The sequence below is a fragment of the Pholis gunnellus genome (genome assembly GCF_910591455.1).
Source record: "Pholis gunnellus genome assembly, chromosome: 20".
NCBI lineage: Eukaryota > Metazoa > Chordata > Actinopteri > Perciformes > Pholidae > Pholis > Pholis gunnellus.
In genome coordinates, this window is record NC_136547.1 from 9,783,316 (window position 1) to 9,810,893 (window position 27,578).

General features: G+C 41.0%; 1 protein-coding gene across 3 annotated transcripts; it reads left to right on the forward strand.

The window, feature by feature from the left end:
- Positions 1 to 877: 877 nt before the first annotated feature.
- Positions 878 to 26,456, forward strand: myom1b (myomesin 1b). Of its 3 annotated transcripts, XM_079181891.1 has the most exons (37): positions 879 to 1,013; positions 1,472 to 1,696; positions 3,411 to 3,545; positions 3,678 to 3,852; positions 5,133 to 5,290; positions 5,492 to 5,584; positions 6,799 to 6,887; positions 7,202 to 7,243; positions 8,901 to 9,062; positions 9,955 to 10,116; positions 12,317 to 12,458; positions 12,851 to 13,050; positions 13,447 to 13,500; positions 13,631 to 13,755; positions 13,831 to 14,014; positions 14,108 to 14,282; positions 14,368 to 14,489; positions 18,851 to 19,047; positions 19,150 to 19,276; positions 20,053 to 20,237; positions 20,316 to 20,430; positions 20,505 to 20,661; positions 20,745 to 20,851; positions 20,959 to 21,003; positions 21,101 to 21,237; positions 21,334 to 21,478; positions 21,771 to 21,830; positions 22,168 to 22,235; positions 22,333 to 22,446; positions 23,276 to 23,363; positions 23,451 to 23,489; positions 23,587 to 23,692; positions 23,951 to 24,114; positions 24,302 to 24,338; positions 24,535 to 24,557; positions 24,829 to 24,884; positions 25,019 to 26,456. In XM_079181891.1, the coding sequence occupies exons 2-37, from the start codon at positions 1,542 to 1,544 to the stop codon at positions 25,277 to 25,279; spliced, it is 4,404 nt and encodes a 1,467-aa protein (XP_079038017.1). In that variant the 5' UTR covers positions 879 to 1,013; positions 1,472 to 1,541; the 3' UTR covers positions 25,280 to 26,456. The 3 variants fall into 3 exon arrangements, 2 of the variants coding, with proteins under 2 accessions (XP_079038018.1, XP_079038017.1); XR_013767560.1 differs by lacking the exon at positions 24,535 to 24,557 and having other exon boundaries at positions 24,302 to 24,342; positions 24,810 to 24,884; positions 25,019 to 25,073; XM_079181892.1 differs by lacking the exons at positions 1,472 to 1,696; positions 3,411 to 3,545; positions 3,678 to 3,852 and having other exon boundaries at positions 878 to 1,013.
- The last annotated feature ends 1,122 nt before the right edge of the window (positions 26,457 to 27,578 follow it).

The following is a 27,578-nucleotide window of genomic DNA, read 5'->3' on the forward strand; positions in this document are numbered from 1 at the left end:
GACAGGAAAGTCCTTTCTTTACACGATAACTTTCGTAAATTCATGTTCATGAGTATTTTATCAGCAGCCTCTGAGTCTTTGATTTACTTCACATTTTCTTTTTGTAGCTGTTTATGAGCTGAGGGGACAAGACGGGACATTTGCGTACTTCCACAAATAAAGGTTCGACTAGAAGTGAGAGTGACAGAGATACAGTAACTGGCATTGTTTAAATGTGAGACGAGTAACGATAGATTAGCTAAAGTTAGCAACACTCACAGCTGAGAGTGCTTTGTTAAACATTCAAGACAAAAGCTGCCATCGATGATGTAATGTGGGCTAAAAGCCAGCAACATCGTCATGTTTGTGTTATGGACTTAATAAAAAAAGAGATATTCAATTAAATAGAAGCCACTTGGAAATCTGGGGATCACTGAGTCTCAAGGAAAAGTTGGATTCCGAGGTGCATTTGCACGGTGACATTTATTTGATGATTATAATAATGATAAAAAAACTGGTCAACTCTTTGACTTAATCCCTTACTTCTGCGTAGCAAAACAAACAAACAAAATTCTAAACAGAAAGACTTGAAAAAAAAATATGTTTACATTCACTAATTAATACAATACACACACAGATTATTACATTTGATAGATTTCATACATGTATAAATTGGATAAATGACACAAGAATTCCTCTAAAAAAAAAAAAAGAATATGGACAAAATCTACAAAAGTAAACCAGTAAGCTTATTAGACTGTAGTGCTCATCGGCAGAAACCTGCACCCATTAATGTGTTGCCCTACGGGAGTTGACTTGCCCCCCCCCCACATTCTGCTCTTAGCTATATTTATCTCCACCGTAACCATAAAAGGCTGTGACTGCTGCGTCTGGCAAGGGCTAACATTATTCTGGTTGTGTAGGAACTGCAGCCCTGTACACACCTTCCTGTGGGTTTGCTGGGATACTGAGATTTAAGCGTGGAATTGGACCATCTTTTTCTTTAAAACTTTGTTTGAGGCTTTTTGTCCAGGGTAAGTGACAACAGTTGTGCAGGGATACGATGTGATGAGCCAGGTTGTAGTTGTTGCACTGTGTCTGTCTAAGCATGATGAGCCTGAATCTTACATACTGTCTTGCTAGCTGATTTTGCAAGTTTGAATTTGCAATTTCATGACGGTTGAAAGTCTTTACCCTGTTGTTTTCTTTGTTCGATCAACAAAATAATTTGCAGATTTTGGCTAGAACATTTAAATATACTTATATTGGCATCATGGGGATTGCATAACTTCTCCATAAAATTCTTTAGTTTTAGTGAAGTTGATTTTAAAGGTGGATTAATTCTCCATGTTCAACTACAAACAACAGAATGTAATAAAGCACAGCCAGCTTGTTAAGCCATTAATTGATTTCATCAATAAGTCTTTTAAAATTCAGTCAAACCTACAATATATTTTAACAGTCAGTCCACCTGCTCTTGAACACTAACCAGTCACACAGACAACAGATAGGGCAGCAAGAAACTCTGAAACTCGGGGCTCGTACCAGGAGCGGCCTGCACCATGTCTGGATCTATACCGTTCTACCAGAAGCACCACCGCCACTATGACTATGACTACCGTAGCAAGGAGACGGGGTCTAAACTCAGCCAGTACCAGACCAGCAGCAGATATACTGCTGGCGGCAGCACCTCCGCCACCACCAGCAGGAGCGGGGGGTAAGGAGGAGGAAGAGTGTCATACCTTCATCCATCAATCCACTTCTTTGTCAGTGGGAAGCTCCCCCTTAACACCATCACTCAACCCAACTGATCAAGTTCACTTCCAACAACCTCGCTGTATCACCTCCCTGTCACAGCATTGGGATCATCTTTCTTTGCCCTGCTGCCATATTGACACCAAAGTAACCATCCTTCGTTCCTCTCCTTCTCTTTGATCGACCCTCACACACACCCGAGGGTCTTTGCTCGTTATACTGGTTAAAACCTGCTTTGAATCCCGCATGAAGCTCTTTGCATGAGATGCTGTGTTTGCTTTTTTTCTGCATGCTGACAAACTCTTTCCTGTAACACCTATTCCTAGATCACTAAAAGTGGTATTGGAAACATGTTATTTTTGTCTAAAACCCTTTTGTTATGTCGGCTGTAAGGAAATGCACTGTTATGTAATGGCTGAGTTATGGTATGTGGCATAGACTGAAATAGAATCTTGACCTGTGCGTTCCATGTTGGAGGGAAAGTAACAAGTGACAGTTTGGCAATCTTTAAAACCTGGTAGCATTTACATGTATTATTATGTTTTGGAAACTTATTTGCTTCCCTCTATTGCCAATAGGAGAGTTGTTCGTTAGCGGTCCTTTTTGTAAAAAGGATTTGTGCGTCCCCTGTCAAATGCATTGGTCATGGGTCAAATGAGGTTTTTGTTAGTGTATGTCACTAAATGTCAAAGTTTGGAAAGAAATGTTAATAGCAGTGTCAAGTAGTTTGGTTTTATAGCTGATTTAACTCTGTGATGATGGGGATTCTTTGTCACTGCTTTCCTTTCTTATTTTAGGGATAAATAAAAAAACACCCAGTTTATGGAGATCATATATATTACAGTGCCTGGCAGGTCTTTAAATACAATGTCCTGGAGAGTGTGAACAGGTCAGAGGGCTTAGGTTTTACGAACACCATTTGATCTTTGCCTTTGCACTCTTGTAGCTGGGCAGCCCACCAGTTACCAAATCTGTGCTGAGGAGAGGATTATGTTGTGATGAGCATTTGACAGTCAGTGTGGTAATAATAAATACTGCATTTTAGACAGACATGAGCATAGGATTTGTTGTATGAAATAACTGTTGCTGGATTTCAGTAATGAAACTGCAGCTCTCGTTTATGTCACGTTTGAATCCATTTTAATGGGTGCTGATGCAACTCTCATCCTGGAACGTCAAGAGAGTGTAAGTGGTCAGCTAAAGGGACAGTGAGCCAGAAAGAAACCGGAAAAACTAGGGCAGTTGCCCTGTCACCCCTCTTGCCCCCGCCACCTTATCGGGTTCTTGTTATCTCATACCCTGAGCTCCTTCCCCCCCAACTCTGTGCTGCAGATAGTGTTTCCACGGACAAACTGTGTGGCATATTGTCATCCCTTCCCTCAATTTATCTTAAGAAAGCACATAGAGTGAGATGATTGATAAGACTTTGGGTCTGTTAATGATTGAATTTTTGTATCCGTGGTGCTCGGATTGCCCTTTGTTGATTGTGAAAATTAAATTATTGCGGAGGTGTAAAAATAATCCAAACTAAACCACCTTCACTACCACACCACCCACTGAATCTCCATCTACAACACATCCACCCTGATCTTGGCTTTGTCCCCACATGCTGATGTTGTGTTTTTAGTTGCTCTGTCTGGCTGGGTGCCAGGCTGATGGTATTCTATATGTCCCAGACATAAAGTGACTTCATATTCTGGGCTGGATGCGAGCAGACTGAGCCCTATACCCAAGAGAGTCAAGCCAACTTACTTGGCTGTGGATAAAGAGAACCAAATCATCGGCTATGTAGTGCCTATCTTCAGGGGCAGGTAATGAACTCTTCCCACCATTTAAAACTGAAACTGAACAAATGTTGTGCAACGTCTTAAAAGTGATTCCAGCTTTAATGGTATGCCTTGCTCCCCACATCTCATCCCTGGCTCCGCTCTACAAACTCCTAGTCAAGAGTTTGCTACAGGATTTTCGGATACAGAGGAGGCAAGGGTGAGGGACACTGCTGCATACATGGCCCGCAGGGATTTGTTCACCAGTGGCCTGGAGATGGAGAGGTCAGAGCAGACCTCCAGGAGGGAGGCTATGCGCGAGTCGGCCGAACGCATCTCTCTGAACAAAAGGGTCAGTGGGGGGAATCCTACATGTAACTCTTTTGGGGGTCATAAAGGAAGCCATCGACCCACAACAACATGGATTACTAACTGATTATCATCTTCACGTCACAGAACATCTGTGACGTGATTGTCGTATCAGTGTCCAGTTTAGAATTTAGGTTTTTTGGTTCAAATGTGTATTCGCAAACCCTTCTCCTTCACGACGTCGCTGATTGGCTTTTCATACCAATGCCATCATTAGAGATCATTTTAAATCAAACTGTCACAGACTGGCTTTTGTTACTCGTGACATCACAGCAGACAATCCCGGTCATGGCCTCTCTTTCGGGTAGTCTTTTTTTTGTTACTTGTGTCATCACAGTAGACGACTGTGTTTCATGACATTACTGAACGTTTCGTGTTGTGTGACATCACACTAGCAGACCATCGTGCTTCATACCGGTATGTTTTTTGTTACACGTGACAGTATACCATCATGTTTCATGCGCTCATGGAATGGCTTGCGTTATGTGTGCCATCACAGTAGACTATTCTGTTTAATGCCATCATAGAATGTCTAGTTGTTGAATCACAGATTGGCTTTTGTTACTTCTGACATCATCCCAGTAGACCGTTCCTCTTTCATAACATCACAAATTATCTTTTTTTTTTTACGTAATATTGTGCTACATAACACAATTATTTTATCTGCTTAGTCAAACTACTGACATTAAGTAATTGCAGTACTGCTCAGGAACACCTAGTGCCTGTGGTTTAGTGGTTGTTACTACTCCTCCGTACACAAGGAAGTTATTAATGTCCCTGGATGATTATGTGAAGTAGTACCCAGCCATTCATTGAGCAGCATAAAAGCCACAGTGACGCCCTCACTGTGTTTATCTGTCCCCACTCTGTTAGATGGCATTACTACTGGCCCAGTGGTAATGGGTGACAAATTCCTCAGGAGATCCTGTTTCTTGAGACACAGAGAAGCAGTGTCCTAATGGTGTTGTCATATTATGTGTTGAGTTACTGGATGAACTATTTATAGGACATAATGAACAGCACACACTCACTAATGACATGTCGAGTTTAAAAGAGCAGACATCTTGCATGTTTGAAACAAATGAAGATGTTTGATTGTTGCTCAATTGTGTTGCTTTGTTTTTGCTTCAACCATGCATTTTGAATTCCTGGTGAAATCATGTGGATTTTTGAACATTTTAATATTACATTGTTTTTCCATAGGGTTGGTAGAAGTACAATTGTCCTGAGTGTTTTAAGGCTCAAGTACTGTTCTGTTGGTAGATCTATGAACACGGGGAACACTTCAAGCGTATGAACGAAGACAGCCTGATGCACATCCCGGAGTTTGTGATTAAACCACGCTCCCACACCGTGTGGGAGAAGCAGTCTGTGCGGCTGCATTGCACTGTCAGCGGCTGGCCTGACCCACGGGTCGTCTGGTAGGTCACAGAGATACATCACCTATAACATCACCTCAAATCTCTCCTTTCTGTCCCCTCAACATCCTGCTTATTCTTTTGAGCTCCATCTAGTTTCCATGACTTTTATTGTTTTTCCTCTTGATTCAGTTTCATCGTTTTCAAGTTCTTTCTGTTTCTTCTGGTCTGTTTTCTGTCATGTTTTCTGCCTTCCACTAAAAGGTACAAAAACAATGTGGCAATTGACTCTCTTTCCAATGCTGGAAAGTTTACACTTGAGAGCAGATACAACATGCACACGCTGGAGATTAACAGGTAGGTGAAGCTCCTCCTTTCCACAGTCCTGGAATTTGAATATAATTTAGCTTATGTAAATCTATTTTTCTTACGTTAGTTTGACTAGTTATCAGCTAGCTATTAGCTCTTCTCTGGGCCCTTTCACTGATTATTTAATCTAATTTACCTTAATACCTGACCATAGACTGTAGAAAAGCATGGGGTAGAAGTAGTGCCTCCCTTTGTGTTTCTGGAGCGAAAATGTTTAGATTTAGGTTTACTGCTGTCTGCAATCTTTAAAAAATAGTGTAGCATTTTCATTACCTCAGAAGGAGCCGTTTATAGAGCGGGTCCTCTTCACGGAGCCGGTCACCTAACTCTACGGTAGCCCAGAACGGACAAACAAAGCGCATTTTCCACGTTTATGCGTCGGCCACCTTAGTTCTCCTACACACTTGCCACACAGGAGAAGTTTCAGTTGGTTGCAACCGCACCCCAAGAGGCCACTAAATCCAACACACTGCACCACATTTTCATGTTTTATGTTCTTTTGTTTTTGTCACATTCACTTGAGATAAATTAGTAATTAATTCAAGGACACAGAACTTAAAGAAACACACACAGTAGAAGTGAATTGAGTATTTAGTTGGAACTGTGTAAATATAACCAGTATAATATTTTTTTATCTACTCATACTGCATCTTAGTTTAGCGTATAAGCTTCTTCTTTCAGTCATGATCGTACCAACCGGGAAGAACCAGAGCTTCTGTTTTTATAGTAATGTTGATATATGCCTTTGTCCCTGACTAACTTGCCCAAACACACTGACACGGTTGGACTGTGAGCCAGAGAAGAGCCACACTATTTCCCAAGCAGCCACAGATAACAAAGAGCAAGTCTAAACATAGCGAAGACCAGCTGACCAGTTCAACAAGCAGCCAAAACTCACCATGAGGAACATACGAGATTATATTTATCACATTTATTGGAATATGTTGGCTGTAGATACTGTATGTACAGAGACCCACGCCACCTGGTGCACATGACATCACCAGTGGTGTCTATTTATTACCGGAGTATTCCTGGCCAGGAGTTATGGAACGCTTTACAGACAGAGGCCCACATACTTGATATTATTTACATGGTTGAGAGGGTTAAGGTTGAGGTGGGGGAAGGGCACTGTACACATGAGTCCTTAAGAGAGAGAATGTGCGCATCATGGACATTGATCACCTGATGCTCTCCTCTTTCAGATGTGATTTTGATGACACGGCGCAGTATCGCGTCTCTGCCATGAACTCCAAGGGAGAGCTGTCTGCATTCGCCTCCGTCGTTGTCAAGAGTACGTTGCTTTCACCAAACCATCACACCCCAAACAAGCTCCCAAAACTGCTTTGTCTTGATCACAAAATTGTTTTAAATCACGAACAACAGTAATTATAGCTCACCATAGATCAATACTATCCAAATATAAAGTTTTTCTTTTGCTAATACCTTCTCATTAACTGTAAGAGGTCTAAAAAGTAAGAACCAAATGTACTTTAAGTTACAAGTGTCAATAATTAGAGACCCACTATGTGTCGACATCTTGTCAGTATAATACTATTCACACTATATATGTGTGCTGCATGTATTAACTGCTGCTATTCTCCATAGGGTTCAGAGGTGAAATTGATGGGTCCTTGCCCAGACCCAGACGTAAGTTTGATTTGACCTTGTATTTGTGTTTGTTTTTTGTCTTTTATTGTATGCTGTATTGCAGAATTAAAGCTGCGTTCATTCATTTATGGTCACCAGGGAGCAGAGGAACAAGCTGAAAGACGCAGCCTTGACATGTGTACGTCTTTTTAAGATGTTTTGGCTAACGTGTTAGCGCGCAGTTGCTAATTTACACATCCAGCAGATGCTGAGCAACATTAGCATTCTTTTTTTTTTCATGTTTCAAGCCATCTGAGGAATACAAGTCACAAATTCTGTCTCCTTTAAGCTCTGTTTTGGTCACCACCAACTCTCTTCAGCTGCAAGATATTTGATTCTCATCACCAGCTATAGCTGCTAACTTTGTCTGTCTGCTGTTTGGTGCTGTGCATGTACCGGACAGCTGCTTGCAGCCTTAGCTCACAGAAATTCGTGAAATGACCCCAACCTAGGCGACTGAAGAAGTTACATTACAAATGTAGTGAACCATAATCTTTCTGAAGCCTAACCAAGTAGTTTTGTTGCCTAAACCTAATGTTAAATTGTTTCGATGAGGTCGCGGTCATTTCACGTCTTTCTGTGTGATCATGTTGTTAATTAGAGACTATTGTCAGAAAACATTCTCCCTCTGCTGCTGGAAGCAACGTTAATCAAAGCAGTAACACTGAACAGCAATATTGTGGCAAAAAGTCCTATATTATGAACATTGCTAATGGTGGGTTTCGGCTAACTGCTCATAGAGGACTGACCTGCAGGGATGTGGTGGGTTGGGGGGCTGTGAAGACGGGTGGGTGCTACTGCACTAACAACTTTTCTGTTTCCTTGATGCTGCGGCGAAAATACAGGTGCCAGTACTGAAGGTAACGGGGTCACTGGATTCTGGTTTGAAAACATTTCTGTGAACTTGATGTTTCCACTGCATGTCCGTGCATGACCACTCTTGTCTGTGTTGGTATTTAGAGTTCACAGTATTCTCCTTCAGAGGTTTGTGTGGAAAAATCCACAGATTTTTCTGTATTTTCGGGTTGTAACATTTTGGCAAGTATGCAACCTTGTAAACGTATGTTTGAGGTATAAGGAACGTGCTGTTGAGAGTACATTTTGTTGCCATTGATTAGTAGAGCATTAGGATTAGAATGCATTGGTAAAGGAACAAAACTGTTACAAGTATTCCTTCTTATTTTAGAGGACGTCATTTAATCCTTCATATTTTGTAAATGTTTCAAATGTGTGCATTTTCACAATAAATATCCTAATTGTATTTTCAACTAATTCAGCAACTGAAATTACTGAATATTTACTTTTTCACGTGTCTGTTGTGTTTCACTGTTTATTGCATGATAGACTATTTTGAGCACTTTACTTCCAGAGTCACTCTTTTGGTCTGTTGCTGTCATTTATTCTACACATTTGATAAATGTTCTCTTCTCCACCTTCTTCTGTCTGTCTGAAAAGTTTTGATCCAGCTTTTCGGGTGTTTCTGTGGATATGATTATTGATCTGATTCGTCTCTGATGTTCTGTCTCTTTCACACTGCAATGTTTTGTTCCTCCACTTGATTTGATCACAGTCCTTCCACTCGCCATGCGTGTGCAAAGTGTTTGCACAACAATGCCAGTCCAAGCTCTGACTCTGCTGTCTCATGCCTTGTCTGTAGATGGCCCAGTGTCCGAGTATGGCATCAACTTCAAGACTCACATTGTTGATACATTTGGTGTGTCATTTGGAAGAGAGGGTGAGACCATGAGTCTGGGATGTACGGTCATCATTTACCCAGCCCTGGACCGCTACCAGCCAGAGATCCAGTGGTACAGAGATGGTAAGAAGATGTGGATTATCACTCCAAACCTAATGCCTGCAATCAAATATACTTAAAGTAGGGCTGGTCGATATGGAGAAAATCAAATATCACAATATTCTTGACCAAATACCTTGATATCGACATTATGACGATATTGCAGGGTTGACTATTGGTGCTTCCAAAGCAAAATGTTTTTGAAAAATATTCATTAGTATTGTGGATATAATACAAAAGTTATAGAACAGTCTAGTAACACTTATGCTATTACGATATCCCAAATCTTGAAGATATCAAGTCTTATATCATGATATCAAAATAATATCTATTGCTCAGCCCCAACTTGACATCCTCAAAGCAAAAGTAATGATTATGCAGAATGGCCCATTTCAGATTTATATATGTCATTTTATGCATTAATGTGTATATCAATTTAATTTTTCAGCTGGTAAAAGTGGGGCTAATTTCAATGACTATACTGCAGGGTAGGTTTTGAATCCCCCCCGTGGATCAATAAAGTTGTATCTTTATCCATGACAATCCATAATAATGTATTTGTTAATTCTATTTTGTATTATTAATCTGAATCTACAAAGTTACAAAAGCTATCAAATTGATGTAGGGAATATGAATTTAATTAATTAATATTTTCCTCTGAATTGTTGGGAAGTAAAACTAAGTATAGAAAATTTAAATACTCAAGTTAAGTGCCCTTAAAAATTGTACATAATTGCAGTACTTAAGTAAATGTACTTATACTTTGTACGACTAGATTTAAAATTGAATCTGATTTGAATACATCACATGCATTAAAAAGTGTGAAATTCATTATTTTCTGTCTCTACTTATTGTTTTATGAAGGACTAGATTTGTGTTGCATGTGACTCAGACGCCCTCCATCTTTTTCTCCCAGATGTTCTGCTGTCTCCCTCTAAATGGAACCAGATGTGCTGGAGTGGAGACCGAGCCACGCTGACTTTCACGCACCTCAACAAAGAGGACGAGGGGCTCTACACCCTGCGTGTCACCACCAAGTCTGGATATGAAACCTACTCAGCCTACGTCTTTGTCAGAGGTGGGAACACCTTCCCTCACTTGTCATTAAAATGTTAGATGACTCTCAGCTGCTCACTAAATGAGTGCAATTTGGTGCTTTACACTAGGAATGTGTCCTAAATCAGCTGCTACTTGCTTAAATAACAAATCAAGATCTTGCTCCAGTGTTGCCTTCAAGCCTGAAGCTTCTTCAGAGGACTCAAAGCTCTGACTCTGAGTCATTCGTGGTCATGCTGACCATCGTTCAAACATCAGTAAAGCCTGTTGAAGCACATTTAGAAAAGGTCTTAAAGTCTTTAGTTCTATAAGACGTTACGTATCTTAGATGTTTGGACACATACATCCTTCTTGCCATCCTTGAAAACACAAGATAAATGCATCTGGATTCCTCCAGCTTTGTTTTTGTCGAGTAAGTCATCAAGGTCAAAGTCACAACAGCCCGTCTCCTGGCACCTGATGACAACACCAGAGCTAATGGTCAAAGTGTTTGAATGTGAGTGACTGGTTTTAAATAGGATACACTCCCTGGCATCTGTTTGAATACAGTGGAAAAAGTGGTCAGGGAAGCTTATCTTTGCTGCCTTCAGAGACAATCTGACCTTTACAGCTTCAGCTTCCAGAAAATAGACCCTGTTGTTAACTTTGGTTACAGCTCGGGGTCGCCCAGTATATTATATTACATTTATTTAGCTGGTAGTTTTATCCGAAGTAGCTAATTCAAGTGCTACATTTCGAGACAATAAGAGAATGAGATAGAGTTGTTTTTAATGGGTTAAGGTCTGAACAGGTTCAGTCTTTTTCCGTCCGCGACGGTAGAGGCCCACTTAAGAAGAGGCCAGTCTTCAAAACAAAGCACTATATGAGCCTGGCTGCAGTCGGTCTATTCTCAGAGAGCTCAGCTATGGAATGAGTCTGCCTGTGAGCACTGATAGATACTGCAGATATCTGCTTCAAGGAGAAACAATAGGCTGCTCAGTTTCCTTTCAGCTCTTTTTTGAGTGAACTCTCTGGTTATAACTATCTCCTCTTGTTTTATCACTTCTTTACAGATCTCTTATGTTGTTATAATACACCAATCACACGTCACTTTTTAGATTATGGGATATTTTGCTTCCCTAACATGCCTTCTTTCAGACTAGTGGAAAGAAAACATCTAAAATTACACATTTAGGTGTTTATTTTATGATTTTGTCTATTTGCATCTGTAGTTTTCTCCTAATTCTACAAAAGTTAGCAATAGACAATGCCTCATTTGCGTATTTCAACATAGAATTTCACTTGTATTATAAAAATAATTGTCTTAATGAAAGTAATCAACTGGATTGTATTCCTCAAAACATGGCGAAAATCATTTTTTTATGGCTGTTAAAAGTACTTTCTGATTTATGGAGCGATGCCTCCTATTTTGAAAAGTCAATTTTTTTAAGTATCATTGTGTTGATGTTTTGTAGTTTATAATACAAGCTGCATATGTACACATGTACCCAGTTAATACATGCTCTTAATTAATGATGCAACTCTTCGGTGGCCTGGCTGTACCCCTTATGTTTCTTTAAGAGTCACCTCTCTTATCCCCTTTCACTCCGGGGAGGGCCGCAGCTAATTCTGTCCTCCTGCTGATTGCTCTCGGCTTGTGTTTGACTTGAGGACCAGAAACATTCCTGACATCAAACCCTGCAGCCACATAGTTCAGCAAAAGGCACAGCTCACCTTCAAACCACCAGCTACAGTAGAATCAGTTCACTATAGACACATCTTTGGCTCAAAGGTAAATAAATATGAAAGAAAATTGCACTTCACTGTGTAACACTTCATGTTGACTGTTAAACACTTCCTCTGAACAGAAACTGTCAAATCAAGTGAGGGAACAATTTGTAATCCATTTGGAAACCAGAGTCCAACCTGAAGCGGTTGTTGATCGTGTAAGACTAGTGAGGACTCAGCAGCCAATGAGGATATAAAAATATTGTTTTCAAAAATTGTGAATCACCACAACTCCCTGAGCATACGGTCATAAGTGAGCGCAACATTAGACGGATTCCAGTAGTATGGGAGATAAGCTGTGGACAGACACAGAGATGCACGCGCTCACGCACACATACACATAAATACATAATCTCCTGGTGCAGATAAAAAAACACAAAAAAAAACAAGAGCGTGTAAGACAGAGAGAGGATGCATACCGACAATCCTGATGGTGTTGATACCGTTTGTGTTAGATGCTGAAGCCGAGGTTGAGAGAGCTCCGGGTGCCCCTCTGGATGTGCGCTGCCTGGATGCCAACAAGGATTACATCATTGTCACCTGGAAGCAGCCAGCTGTCGATGGTGGCGACTCCATCTTGGGCTACTTTGTGGACAGGTCAGTGAATACACGGCAGTGGTCATGTGGATGAAACCCCTCAAAGAGGGAAGGGAGAGGGAGAATCACAGTTTCATAGCAATGTTTTGTGACATTCTGCTTTTCTTTGTCGTGACTCTCTTAACACATGAAGCAGCTATATGGTTTCCTTTAAAAACTGCAAAACAAATTGGATGGATAATACAGAAAACAGTACCAAATACAAATAAAAAAGACAATACAGAGATTAATGAACAAAGATATTCTTAAAATAAGAACTGAAGCAAAATGTCACTGACTGATAGTCTAAAATCAAACAGATGCCCTACATCCTCTGTACATGTTCTCCCACGATTGAAACATTCAAATAAAAACCTATAATGTGTAATATATAACCTGTAATATGTGTACAGATGTGAGGTTGGAACCACCCACTGGATCCAGTGCAATGACACTCCAGTAAAATTTGCCCGTTTCCCCGTCACCTGCCTGGTGGAGGGCCGCTCCTATATGTTCCGGGTGCGTGCCGTCAACGCGAGTGGCATGAGCCGCCCGTCACGAGCCTCTGAGCCGGTGGGTGCCATGGACCCAGCTGACCGCGCCCGCATGAGAGGTACTGCAGCCTTTACTGTGTGTCTGGTCAGACACAGCCTCCGTATTTAAAGAGCTTTATTTACTCAGAAAAATAACAAAGTACAATAAGAGTCAGGGGCAATGCATTTGTTGACAGATACATTGATATCTGCAGACAACAGCTCCATAAAACAGAGATTTTTACAGATTTTTTTTAATTGGTCAGGAATGTCTTTTAGACGTGTTTTCTTCTTACTTATTGTTATTTTTACAAATGTTTTAAAAGGATTTTTCACTACTACTATCTTTGATACAATTCTGCTTAGAAACACAGTATTTGAAAATGGACTAAATAAAAAATAGTGAACTTTGGAGCAAAATGCAGAAATGTTAAAACCTGATTCCTAACTTTTCATAATCATCTACTGGCTGTCAGGTACCTCTGCTCCGTGGACCGGCCAAATCATTGTCACAGAGGAGGAGCCTGCAGGTAGAGAATGACATTCTTGATACCGTCATTTATACCAGTTATGTCTACGACACCCGGTGACATGAAGGCAATTTACCTGCTACACGGGTGATGCGTTCAGGGACCTAATTCATTATCTTTTGATCCTCAGAGGGCATTGTTCCTGGCAGACCTCTTGAGCTGCAGGTGACAGAAGCAACCAAGAACTATGTGGTGCTGAGCTGGAATCCACCTGGAGAGAAAGGCCTTGAGGGTGTCATGTACTATGTGGAAAAGGTAACTTATTTAACAGCGTTTTCTCACGTGTTAAAAGAAAAATCCGCACTAACACCTTGTGTCCTTGTTTGTCAGTGTGTCTCGGGCACAGACAGCTGGCAGAGGGTGAACACAGAGATCCCGGTCAAGTCTCCTCGCTTTGCGCTGTTTGATCTCGCCGAGGGGAAATCCTACAGCTTCCGCGTCCGCTGCTGCAACGCTGCCGGTGTCGGCGAGCCGTCCGACCCAACTGAGGCCACCACTGTCGGCGACAAGCTTGGTCAGAAAACACGCATACATGCATCATAGCAGCAGAACGTCACATTCACAGTGTATGAATGTCCCAAAACATGTCCAACGTTCTGGTCCACAGACATCCCATCTGCCCCAAGCAAAGTTGTCCCTATCAGAAACACAGACACATCAGTCGTTGTGTCTTGGGAAGCGTCCAGGGAGGCCAAGGAGTTGGTGGGATATTACATTGAGGGGAGCATTGTGGGTAGCAACGAATGGGAGCCGTGCAACAACAAACCTGTGAATGGTACCAGGTAAAATGACTCCTCTTTCTCTTTAAACAAGCTTTATGTTGTCCATTTGTTCTATGTAAACGCATTGCCTTGTTCACATTTGCAGGTTCATCTGCCATGGTCTGACGACGGGAGAGAAATACATATTCAGGGTGAGAGCATTGAACGCAGCAGGGCTCAGCCAGTTCTCCCCGGAGTCTGAGCCTGTGGAGGTGAAGGCTGCTATTGGTGAGTCAAACTGACGGTTCACATCTCAATACAAGAAGCTAATGCAGGAGTCAGAGGATACTGAGGGATACTGTTTGTATATTCAGATATTCAGGCTTAGAGGACGGAACCCACCGCAAAAGAAATCCCTTTAATAATGTTTTTAAATATGCTGTTGGTGTTGTAGCTTGTATTTCTGAATTCATTTTGCTGTTAGTTAGACTATATCTTGTCAAATCTATTTAAATTAACACAGATAATTATGTTAGGATATATTATGTAAAGAAATGTGTATGATATTGAATATATATTCTATCTTAATTAATCTGTGCAAAGGTAATTGTACTGAAAAAGACACAAAGGGCTTCATTCTATATTATTTTACATTATAATTTATAACAATCATAGCGAGAAATCATAATTACAGATGCAACAGATACTATCATAGCACTTCCACAAGATTACACAGAATGCAATGCAGCACACTCAAATTTATTTTTCTTGAATAATTTAAAAAGGAAATATAAGAAAAACATAATAATAATAATTCATTTTAGGTTATATAAAAGACAAAAGGTTCAAAAGGTATTCTGGTAAATGCAGGAATCCAGAGCCTGAAACCAGAAGTAGATGTAGCAAGATGACTTTTGAAATGCACTGCACACCAAAGAATGATGATTGGTTTAAATATTGGTCCAAATGGTGGAATTGTCCTTTAGTAAGTAGTAAGTATGTTTACATGTTTTGGAAAAAAACAGCAATATCATTTTAACATGATGTCATCTTTGGAGACATGTCTTCAGCATTTTATACCATCAGCATCTACACCCCCACACTTTCTCCACCATGGTTGCACCCTGTGTCACCCTGTCACGTTATTCTGCACTGGTATGTGCCCCACCCACCCATGTCCAGCCACATCCACCCTCCACCCTCCCTCCTCCTCCTCCTCCTCCCTGCACAGCCTGAGGCGGGGTCAGGACTTGTAGACTTCATTTTATGTGGGTCAGTGCGATCCAATGCATTGGACCAGCCCATTGTCACACACCACCACCACCACCACCACCACCCCCCCTCCCCCATTTCACCTTTCCTGGGCAAAAGTCGTGTCGGCATCCCCTGTTGGTGCTAAAGGTAGCGACAAACACACCTCTCCCACCCCACCGGTACCCTCAAACTGCACTGAGTTGCTCTGTCTTCTCCTCTCTCCTAGCAGCTAACCCGGCAGTGGAATTGTTCTGTTCGATAGTTCACACATATAAAACATGATCTCTAAAGACTAATTCTAGACCTCAAGATCAGAGGAACATTCATTTAAACAAAATAATAACTCTCCTCATTGAGATACAATCCCAGTGAACGTCAATATATTATATTTAATTGGAGCACAAACTGTGCAAAACAGACCAATCCTGCTCTTTCTGAACTCCTGCATGTGTTCCCTAACGTCTCTCCGCATTATTACCAGCATAACTTTCAGCCTTTGGATGTCACTTATACTCACTTACCAGCTTTGTTCTGTTCTTTGTTTTCCCTCATGAAACACACATGAAACACACTTAGTACACAATTAGTAAAAATACCAATGTATTTCTCTGCAGACAGAAGTAATGGTAATGTTTTCAGGAAACACAATAATTTCCACTTTGTTGAATTACAATAAATGTAATAGGCTGTTATGCGCCGACTACTAATAAACTCAATTCACAATACATTTCAGCAAACAAAGACCAGCTAATAACAAGTACTTCATATGAATTAGATTATTCAATCACAACACACCAGTTATTTGATCTTTTGAGTGGATATCTAAGAGGTGATGAAATCCATTGGCATTGTTAGTACAGTGTTTTTTCATAGAGGATTGGTGCAGCGCCTGCACACTCACAGTCATTGCCTGTTCTACTTTACATGCCTGCACGCTCTCATAATCCAAAACAAAGCCTACTCACCTCCTCACACGGATGTCGGTCATCTTGTCTTCATTTTTCACTCCCTGTCAGATGAAGACATTTTATTGCAATTTAATGTACTGTTTCTGTTTCTGCTCTCTGGATACTTTGCCTTCTTCTTTTTTCTTTTTTTTTTTAAAAGCCTCTTTTGCTTTTCTCTGATAACTCCTGTAGGGGGCGGCATCCCTCATGGTGTGTTGCCGGAGATGGGGCCGGGGGGTAACGCGGGCCAACTAACCGAGCACAGGCCACGCTGGACGGGCACGCATGAAACTGTCCAGTCCCCCCCCGACACTAAGCAAAAGCGCAATAAAGCTCAGGCTGACACTGAAGCCAGGCAGGGGGCCGGAGATGCCGGCTCTGCCCTCGCACTGCCAGAACCGGCGGAGAGTAAACGCAAGGGGGGCAAGAGAGGCAGTGTGTCCTGGGCCCCTGACCTGGCAAAAGACCTGGTCTCAGAGTCTGTGTCAGACTCAGTTTCTGACTCACTAACTGACATAGCCCCAGCTGCACACTTAGACCCAGTCACCGTGAAGGTTCAGGATCAGGCTGTAGCCACAGACAGTGAGCCTGATGCCCAACAGGCACGTAAGTTCTCTGTAGATGCTTCTGCTAATCGGGAGACAGCGAGGCCCAGGAGAGGGTCTACAGGTGAGCCCCGGTCACAGATGGAAATCTTTCATCTTCAACAAACACACACACTTAGATCTATGCAGAGTACTTCAAAATGTGTGGATATCTCTTCTATCAGTTAGCACCTTAGTTGAGATCAAGCCAGGTGGAGCGACGGTTACCCTGCATCTAAAACAAACACAAAATAAATTAGCATCCATGAAAATATTCCACCCTGACCGTACATAGAATAAAGATTTCTGCAAGGTTCTACTTTTACATTCACATGCTTTCGACATACACTAAACAGTCGGTGAAGTTCTCTGCTGGTATTCTTCTCTTTAAGGTAAGTCACTGTAAAACACCACCAAACTGTAGCTCAACACGCTTGTCAATAGTTTTCCTGGCCCCACACTTTCCCACAACCCCCCCCCCCCCCCCCCCCACCCTTCCCCCACACACTGGGTGGCTCAACATCAGTCACGATGCACCTCAGGACCTGCCATCACATTCAGTACCCAGAACCCTTTAACACACACACACAAGTATGTCATGGCAGGAGCCAGCTAATCACACCCTGTACTTCAAAAGTGGGTCATCCAACCAACACAAGAGCAGGACACTTGTGACCTGAGACCTTTTTGGTAGCGCACTGTGTACCCCTTCAGATTTTCTCCTCTTTGACCAACTTCTCACCCCTAAAAAGGGGAAGAGTATCAAGTTCATGTGACTATTCGTGTACGACAGGCCAATTTATTATCACAATGTTACACGATCCTGCTTTTGGAGAGACCTTTTTGCTCACAGTTACTCCTTCATCCAAGTCCCAGAAATCACTTTGTCCTTTGTTGTGTCATTTCTTACCACCAATTTGATGTAATATATAACTACTTTCCAATTAAGTATAAAAGAACAGTTTGACATTTTGGGAAAATGATGCTTATTTGCTTTCTTGCAGAGAGTTAGATGAGAAGATTGATATCACTCACTAGTTTTTCCCTGAAAAATGATGCAAGATTAGCTTAGCTTAGCATAAAGACTCAAAACAGGGGAAAACAGTTAGCCTGGCTCTGTCGAAAAGGTAACAAAAGATCCCTAAAACGTTCAAAATCAAAGTGTAGAAGTGAGTTTTATGGGGGCGTATGTGTAGGACTGTTAGTAGCGGGGTACATTGACTTCCTGGCCTATCTGGCTTTTACACTTCATGTTTTGTACGGATTAAATAAACAAGTTACTATTTGCTTATTAGTGTGCTTTAGTGGATTACTTTTTTTGGACAAAGTTAGGCTAAATGTTTCCCCTCTGTTTCCAATCTTCATGCAAAGCTAAGCTAACCATCTTCTAGCTGTTGCTTCATATTTAGCGCATAGCCATGACTGTGGTATCGATCTTTACACCTAATTCTAAGAAAGCGAAAAAGTGTTCCTAAATCGTAACACAAAAGCCTGATATAAAAGGTTAAAGGTGCTATTGTGTTGTAGGTTTGACGATAATCTGTTACAGCAGGTATTCGCCTACTAATGTCTCTAAACTTTTACAAAATACAGTCGTGACTTCAGTGATGTTTTGGTATTGGAGGAGAGTAAGTTGTAATGCAGCCAATACCTGCTGTAATGTGAAATGTTTTCCGTAATGGGACACTGAAGCTTGTCAGCATCAACAAAGCTACAATACACTTTCAAAGATCAAGGATTATAAATGAATTCGAGAAACTGGCCGGAGGTGTAAAAATAAGTATCACCTCATTGTAGTGCTTCAGTTTCCCATTATATCACCCTGAGGCATTATGGTGTTAATATGTGTTTTCTGTCATCTCAGCCTCCCCTGCTCCACCCTATGGCATCACTGTCCTGGAGTGCGTGTGCGACTCCATGGTGCTGGCCTGGAAACAGCCAAGCTTCATCGGCGGTGCTGACATCACCGGCTATTTCGTGGACTACCGTGAGGTCATTGATGGCGTGACGGGGAAGTGGCACGAGGCCAACATCAGGGCTATCAGCGATAGGGCTTACAGGGTGAGTCATTCAGTTCAACAACCCAAATACAGGGTTCAGTTGATAGATGTAAAAAGACACTTCCATAAATAAGGTTTTATCTTCATGTCCCTTTGTCTCCAGGTGTCTGACCTGAAGGAGAACAAGAAGTACCAGTTCCAGGTGCGTGCGGCCAACATGGCAGGTGTCGGCATCCCTTCACCGCCCAGTGACACGTTCCTGTGCGAGGAGTGGACCATCGCCGTGCCAGGTTGGTTATATTCATGAACAGAACCCTCTTTTTAGAACATCAACAGAACAAAAAAGCCTTTTTGTTATCTGAATGTCCTCTCCTCCTTGAAATTGATCCCACAATCCACAAGGAACTATTTGGGCTACCTGTTTGGTCGATTAGTTAGTCGACGAATCGGATGTTTTGGTTTGAGTCGACCAAGATTTCTTTAGTCAATTAGTAATTTGTTATGCTTTTTTCATGTTGAGTGACTTATTTCCTTGAAACCTATGAGCACATCTCTGGTAAACACAAGATTTAAAGTGGTGCTTATGCATATTTTTGTGTGGGGAAACTAAATCAACTATCTATTAATAAATAGAATCGTATGAGTGCTAGTGAACTCAGAATTTCTTTGGTCGAGGTTAACCCTAATAACTATTATACTGTAGCACTTTATAGAAAAGTACAAAGCATTTAATGTTAAATTGATGGTTTCACTAAGAGGTGGTACAAAGGCATTGTTTTTCTACGTCTTGCTAATACAATGATATTTATTTATTTGTTTTGGACTTTAAATTCAGCAGCATAAAAAAAGTCAACCTCTAAAGTCCTAAAACTTTGTGTTTCATGTCCTAAACGTCAACTTTCCTCCTGCTCACGCTGTGATTGGCTGCTCAGGGAACAAGAGAGCAGCAAGTTTCCTTTTTCTGTGTCCATGATTGTTTACGGATCCCTTTAATATTAGTAAAACATAATCAGACTTACTGATCTGCAGCTTTTAAGCCTGTGTGTGTGTGTTTTTTTTACCACAGGACCTCCTCATGACCTGCAGATAAGAGAAGTGCGAAGTGACTCTCTGGTGTTGCTTTGGAAACCACCCGTGTACCAGGGCCGCGATCCGGTCAACGGTTTCTACGTTGACATCAAGGAAGCGGAAGCACCGGAGCAGGCGTGGAGAGGAGTCAACAAGAAGGCTGCAGAGAAGATGTTCATCAAGGTCGCCATCAGCGCTTCTTTTTAAATTACGAGTGTGACAGCAGCTGGTGTGATAATAACAATTTCTTTCATTTTGCAGATTAAGGATCTGAAGGAGGGAGAGACGTTTGTGTTCCGAGTGCGCGCTCAGAATCAAGCCGGTGTTGGACAAACCTCCGCCGTGACAGAGCCGGTTGTGGCTCTCACCAAACCAGGTAGAAAAAACCATTTGATCGTGATGAACCGGTGGTGACGAGCTCATTGCTAAAATAAAATCTCTGAATTTCAGGCACCAAGGAGATAGTGGTGGATGTTGACGATGACGGTATCATCTCCATGAACTTTGAGTGCTGCGACATGACGCCCGACTCCAAATTTGTGTGGTCCAAGAATTACGAGGAAATCACAGATCCGTCCCGCCTGACTTTGGAGACCAAGGGAAACAAGTGAGAGGACTTTTTAAGTTGGGACTCTTTTAATCGACACACCAACACTCAGCAGTCTTACCTCGTACTTCCTTTCCCTTCAGATCCAAAGCTGTTTTCAACACTCCTGGGGAGGAGGACATTGCTATATACTCGTGCCTTGTCACCCACACTGATGGTGTTTCATCCAGCTACACTGTCTCTGAAGAAGGTGAGTTACAAAATCACACGTTTTAAGAAGTTAAAGAAATAAAAATGACTTCAGTTTTATGCTTTTCTTTCTTGTATTTATGAATAATTTCCTCATATCTTTGTCAGAGTTGAAGAGGCTGCTGGAGGTCAGTCATGACCACAAATTCCCCAGTGAGTGTACCAGCACGTAATCACAGCTGCTTTTTGAAGTATGTCATGAACTGGACTGTTCTTCATTAAGTTGGCTCTCGCTCTTTCTTCACTCTAGTTATTCCGCTGAAGTCAGAGTTGGCTGTGGAGCTACTGGAGAAGGGGAAAGTTCGCTTTTGGCTGCAGGCGGAGAAGATGACGGCTAATGGCAAAGTCGATTACATCTTTAATGACAATGCTGTCTCTCAGGGGGACGTAAGTCACCAACTTCAATTCATGATAGAATAATTATGTGTTTTGAGTTTTGTGTAGGGGAGAAAAGTTTTAAAGGTGTTGTTTGTGTTTTTGTAGAAATACAAAATGAACTTTGACAAAAACACCGGCGTGATTGAGATGATCATGGACTCTCTGACTCCGCAAGATCAGGGCACCTTCACCTTCCAGTTGCAGGATGGGAAAGCTACCAACCAGTCCAGCTTGGTGCTGATAGGAGACGGTATATGTTCAGTCAAACAGTAAAATCCTGAAGATAATCCTAATCACATCAATGAATATAAAAAAAAATGCTTCCCTAAAAATTGGACTACTTTAATGACGATTGAGCCGGTTCTAGGCTCTGATTGGGCAACTTTTTGTCAGTCTAATCTGGCAACACTGATCCCAAACTACATTCATGTTATCACATAATTTAACAGCAACAACAAACAAGTTTCACATGGTTAGATATCACGGTTAGATGAAGTGTTGTTTTAGGCCATAAAATGTTAACTTACTCTTTTTATTTGCAGTGTTTGAGGAGCTGCAGAAGGAATCAGAGTTCCAGATGAAAGAATGGGTCAGAAAGCAAGGTATGGGTGGCTGCATACTCAAAAATACTCAATACAATTAGTTGTGTTGTCTACAACATGTCAGAAAACAAAAAAATCACATGACATAAATAAATAAAACCTAAATATCCATTTCAAAGATATAAGAGAAAAGCAGAAAAATACTCCCACTGGAAAATGTTTGGTATTTAATATTTAAAAAATGGACTTGAAACAATCAACCGCTTATCAAAAAAGTTGCAGATTAATGTCCTGTTGATAAATTAATCAAATAACTGTTCAAACATTTTAGCTCTACTGGAATCGCTGTTGATCTGTTTTTGCATTACATGACATCATTGTCTGTCGTCTGTTGCAGGTCCTCACTTTATCGAGTATTTGGGTTATGAGGTGACACAAGAGTGCTGCGTTATACTGAAGTGCAAGGTGAGACAGAACTTCGACTGTTTGTCCTGCTGCGCTCTTTTAAAGACAAACCGTGAGTGTTGATTTAATCACATCCATCTGTTGCGATGCATTTCAGGTTGGAAACATGAAGAAGGAGACGTCTGCGCTGTGGTACAAAGACGGACACCAGATCAAAGCGGACGAGCATCTGGGCTTCACCGAGGGAGTCCTCAAACTGGAAATTGCTCAGGTAAGAATGTGAGAAAGGGGAGAAGTGTGAATTTATGTATTTATATATGTGTATATCTATGTCACTGAATTCATTTGCATATATGAATGTTAACGGTGGAATCCTTCCTCCTAAAATACATGGATCCTTCATATTTTATGGACACTTTCCCTTCAATGCTGGTCCACAAGGTCTTTGAGTAAGTTGGAATAAGAAATGATCAAAAGGGAGTTTTTAAATCATTTATTTTTTTCTAATTACGCTAAAAGGTTTTGTAATTAATAACCAGCATTACTTAAATTTGACACATCACGTTTTAATTCCTAACAATGCCATTAAATACATTTAAATTTGTATACGCCGTTATCACTTTCCTTCTCTAACTATTCTGTCTTCTTCTTCTCTGTTTTAATATCTCTCAAATTCGCTTCTCATTTCTCTTTCCCACTGTATCGTCTCTAAACGTCTGTCCGAGTGCCGTTCAGTGACATGGCATCCTACGGGCGGTCATATAAACATATAAGCGTGATGTCACATGTGTCCCATGTCAGCGTGACTCCCCTGCAGACAGAGCAGACTATGCCGCCGATCTAATCTGGAGAAGACTAAACGTTGGGAACAGTTATCTGTTGTCATCACGGGCCAACGGCCATTTCTGGTTTTGCCGTTCTGCCTGAGAATGCTTTATTTCATTATTTGTTTGTTTTTCCTTTGACTTTTGCGTCATATATGTGTTTTCTGCAGCGCCCATAGCAGAAGAGAAAAGCTTGCCTTTTCAGATGAATACAAATGATATTCCTTGTTCGTTGTTGTTTTACAACTGAATTTGACGATTCCTGCTCTCTGTCAGATTTCCAAGAAGGACTCTGGTGTGTATGAGGTCGTTCTGCAGGATGACAGAGGAAAAGACATTTCCAAATTGAATTTGACAGATCAAGGTAACCTTTTAAAGTCACACACTGAGATAACCAATCATGACCGGAGCAAATATATCACTTAAGATGATCCAATCTGTCCCCTTCAAGGTTTCAAAGAATTGATGAATGAAGTTTTCAATTTTATCGGTAAGAAGATTAACTTTTTGTACACACATTAAACATTTTGGTGCATGATTCATTTTCAATTTTCATTTTGATTCCAAAAATCATATTTGAATTGCAGCCAATTCCTCCACTCCGCTGAAGATCACAAGCACAGATCAGGGCATCCGACTCTACACCTTCGTCAACTACTATAACGATTTACTCCAAGTGACGTGGCACTATAAGTACGTTCTGTGTCTGCATTGCTATTTGTGCAAGCATGTGTACGTTTGTTATTAAAATCAATTAGTTACAGACACTCTAGCTGATGCAAAGATCTGTGCATTGTATAATTACACCTGAGAGTACATAGAACATGGTTCGAGTATTTTCCGTAATTTCGTGCCCTTTTTACAACAGCAAAATATTTCAGTGCTTTGTCCGTCGGTAGTCTTCCTCATGTTTCCGTGTTTCCATGTCTGTATCGTCTCTCTGACTGACAGGGATTCGGCCATCGCCTTCTCTGACCGTATAAAGAGTGGCGTGGTGGGAGAGCAGCTGTGGCTGCAGATCACAGAGCCCACAGAGAAAGACACGGGCAAATATGCCATTGAGTTCAACGATGGAAAAGGTGGATTGAGGAGGACCGTTGAGCTGGCTGGTCAAGGTGAGACCACCAGCATATCTTAGCCATGCTGCTTGTTTCAGACAGCAACGTTTTAAATGTGTGGTTTTTAGACATGTGATGCCCTCTAATAGACTTCTTGTACTTCTTTTTATAATTCAGATGTCTTGTTTTGTACTTATTTTCTCCGATACCGGCATTCATATACAATCTTTTTTTTGTTTTGCAGCATTTGACGACGCTTTTGCAGAATTCAAGAGACTGCAGTAAGTTACTTATTCCTCTATAACCATCATATTATTATAGCTTCATGTAACCGCAACCCCAGCACGCACAAAAACACATTGTGTAAATTTAAATCTGTGATTTATTTCTGTGATCTGAGGAACTATATGAAGAGGTTTGCATGACCTTTCATCTAATTTGTTGTTCCTTCTTTCTTTCATTTCTTCACCTCATCAGAGCTACTGCGATTGCAGAGAAAAGTAAGTGTATTGTGTCTAAAGTGGCTTTGTGTCCGTCGCTTTTAAGGTCTGGATGTGTGGAGCTGTTGTTTCAAATGCGTTTCAAACGCTTCAACTTGGATTTTAACTAAAAGACAGATCATTTAACTCTTAATTTTTCTGTAAAGTCTTGTAAAATATTTTAATAGTAATATTCCCATATACTTAACGCCCAACCTGGTGGCTTACTTTAAATTAGCATCGTAGTAAAGCTTTTAAATGTAATTATTGAAGTTAACTTTGTTCCTTTCAGGTCGTGCTCGAGTAGCAGGAGGCCTGCCTGATGTGGTCACTATACAGGAGGGCAAGGTAAACTGTTTCAGCTGATATTATGTGGCCAGCGCCTTAGGCAGCACAATGAGAGACCGACTCTACGTGCTTGAACATAATCGTTATTACTGTATGGTTTCATGTATGTGTGTTGCATGTTATCTTCTCACCAGGCCCTCAATCTCACCTGCAACATCTCGGGAGACCCTTTGCCAGAGGTCACCTGGCTGAAGAACGACAGGGAGATCACGTCCGACGACCACTGCATCCTCAAGATCGCCTCAGGCAAGTTTGCCAGCTTCACCATCACCGGCGTGAACACGTCGGACTCCGGCAAGTACAGCATCCTGGTGAAGAACAAGCACGGCACAGAGAGCGCGGACTTCACCGTAAGTGTCTTCATCCCTGAAGAGGTGGGCGGCAAGAAAAAATAAAAGCGGTCCAAATCTTGTCGTAAATATGTATAAATGGAGAAAAAAAACACTGGAAACAGTTGAAGAAAAGAAACAGGCTTGAGGATGTTTTAGATGTTTTGTGTAGAATATGAAATTATTTCTAGAGGTGCTGAATCTGAAATGAAATGTCAAAAACAATTCAGAGAGAAATGCAGAGTGTGGTGAAGAGTTGTGACTTTACATTATTATAAGCATGTGGCCCAATAAGAACAAATCCAACATCATGTCCACTCAAAACTGTTACTGGTGCAATTTTTGATTTTATTTGTGTAAAGTTGTGGCATGCAGAGCGGCACATGTTTGCACTCATTTTACTGTGTTTGCTTTAGAAGAAAAATGAAACATTACTTGAGAAAATAAAGCCAAAGATACAGTTTAAGACGTGTTGTGTTGATGGGATGATAGGAACGCTGAATCATAGAGAAGAAAATCATGAAGTTAACGTGCAATGTCTGTTAAAAAGCCAAATGTTTTTACATGTTTTATCCCATTTGCTGCAAATCAGGCACACTTTACTGCCAACAAAAGCACTCTATTAACGTTAGATTGAGCCATGCATTTTATTTAAGTTTATATCATTAAAATATGGAAAGCATATTAATTCTAACTTTTGTTATAGTTTAAAAGAGAAAAGGCTTTGAGGGTGAGCATTAATCAATGCAAAACAAAGAGCAGGACAGACAATTAAGTGCTGCATTACCCCGGAAATTAGCATCACACTGGTTACCTCAACAAAAAGCCAATGGGATTTATCCATTAGACTTTTGGATTATGGCACAAAAAGAAGCTCTGTGGCTATGCTTTGTTAAGTAAAACAGCAAAAGTAAACAAAATGTATCGCAAATGGGCTAAAACATGCATTGTGTCATTTCATCAGATTTTACATTTAAATGTCGTGATCATGGCGTCACTTGTCTGCCTCCCTGTAGTGCACACTGTATGTTTTGCCCACCGTCACTGTTGTTACAATGTGTTTCACCATTGATATGAGATCCCCTTCACAGTGCATCATTAATGATGATAATGCCTCCTTTATTGTGACGATAACGAAGCCACTGTGATGAAGACTGTTTGATCACTGTTCCTTAACAGTGGCTATTGCATCACTTCCTTTTCCCCTGGTTCTTGATGAGACTAATAAAAACAAGCATGTACTTCCCCACTTCCTCCTCCTCCTCTTCCTCTTTGAGTCGTCTCACTTTGGTTTGAACCCCCCACCCTTCACTGTTCACTTTCTCGTTCCAGTTGACTCGTTCCATTTTCACTCCCAGTCACCATTCCTGTAGACTTGGACCGCCCGAAGATCAACCAGCAGAGAACACTTCTCTGTACTGTAACCGTTGTGTACTTTAATGATGCTGCTCTGGAAAGACAGACACTTCTAGATGATTGCTGTATTGTTTTGGTGTGAGTTGTCTCGTTTGGAGATATCGGCTGTAGAGATGTCTGCCTTCTCTGGAGGACAATATGGCACCAACATTTTTTTTTTTATATATATATATATATATAAAAGGTGCCAGAAAAATAGATTTGAAGGACCCGGTTGCTCAAGATAATCCACAGACCTTCTTGTGAGCATTTTCATGTAGGAACTATTTTTGTCAACCATAGTTCCTTAGGAAAAAATATTTTTGGTGCACTTTAAGCAACACAAGCTGAGTGTCATATTATATCCTATCGGAGAGAAGGCAGATCTCAACGGCCTATATTTATAAAAGCTAGGCAAATCACACCAAAACAATCTAGATTGATGAATAGCACCACAGGTAAGAGGATTTTGGGGTGAACTGTCCCTTTAACAGGCGTACTACTGCTGGAAGTCACCGTGCAAATCCAAGAAATAATCCAGCACACAACCCCCTGTAAAACTAAGCTTTTGTACGAATTAACGGACAGTATATAACGTGTTAATTAGTGAGCTTTGGGCAGAGCCAGGCTAGATGTTTCTGAGTCTTACAGTCTCAGCTGAGCTAAACTTGTCCTGCCGTCTCCTCACTGGAGCCTCATATTGAACAGACATGAGCGAGAGGTATCGATCTGAACATCTAACTCTCTCAGAAAGAAAACGTAAATCTAAAAATGTCAAACTATGACTTGAACAGACCAGGACTATGTCTGTCGAGTGCTAAGGGCTGTCTCTATGGCTTGGTTGTGCATCATTTTAAACAAAATAGAAAACTAATTTGACAACAGTTCTTGTTAGAAAGTGGGCTTAAATTATAAATATTATTATTCATATTCATAAATTATTTTATGTTTATATTGTGCATTACATAGG

Coding starts and splice junctions, on each gene's coding strand:
- myom1b (XM_079181891.1), top strand. CDS start 1,542: ATGTCTGGATCTATACCGTTCTACCAGAAGCACCACCGCCACTATGAC. Junction 7,244..8,900: donor GTCCTTGCCCAGACCCAGAC/GTAAGTTTGATT, acceptor CCTTGTCTGTAG/ATGGCCCAGTGTCCGAGTAT. Junction 14,015..14,107: donor CACTGTCGGCGACAAGCTTG/GTCAGAAAACAC, acceptor TCTGGTCCACAG/ACATCCCATCTGCCCCAAGC.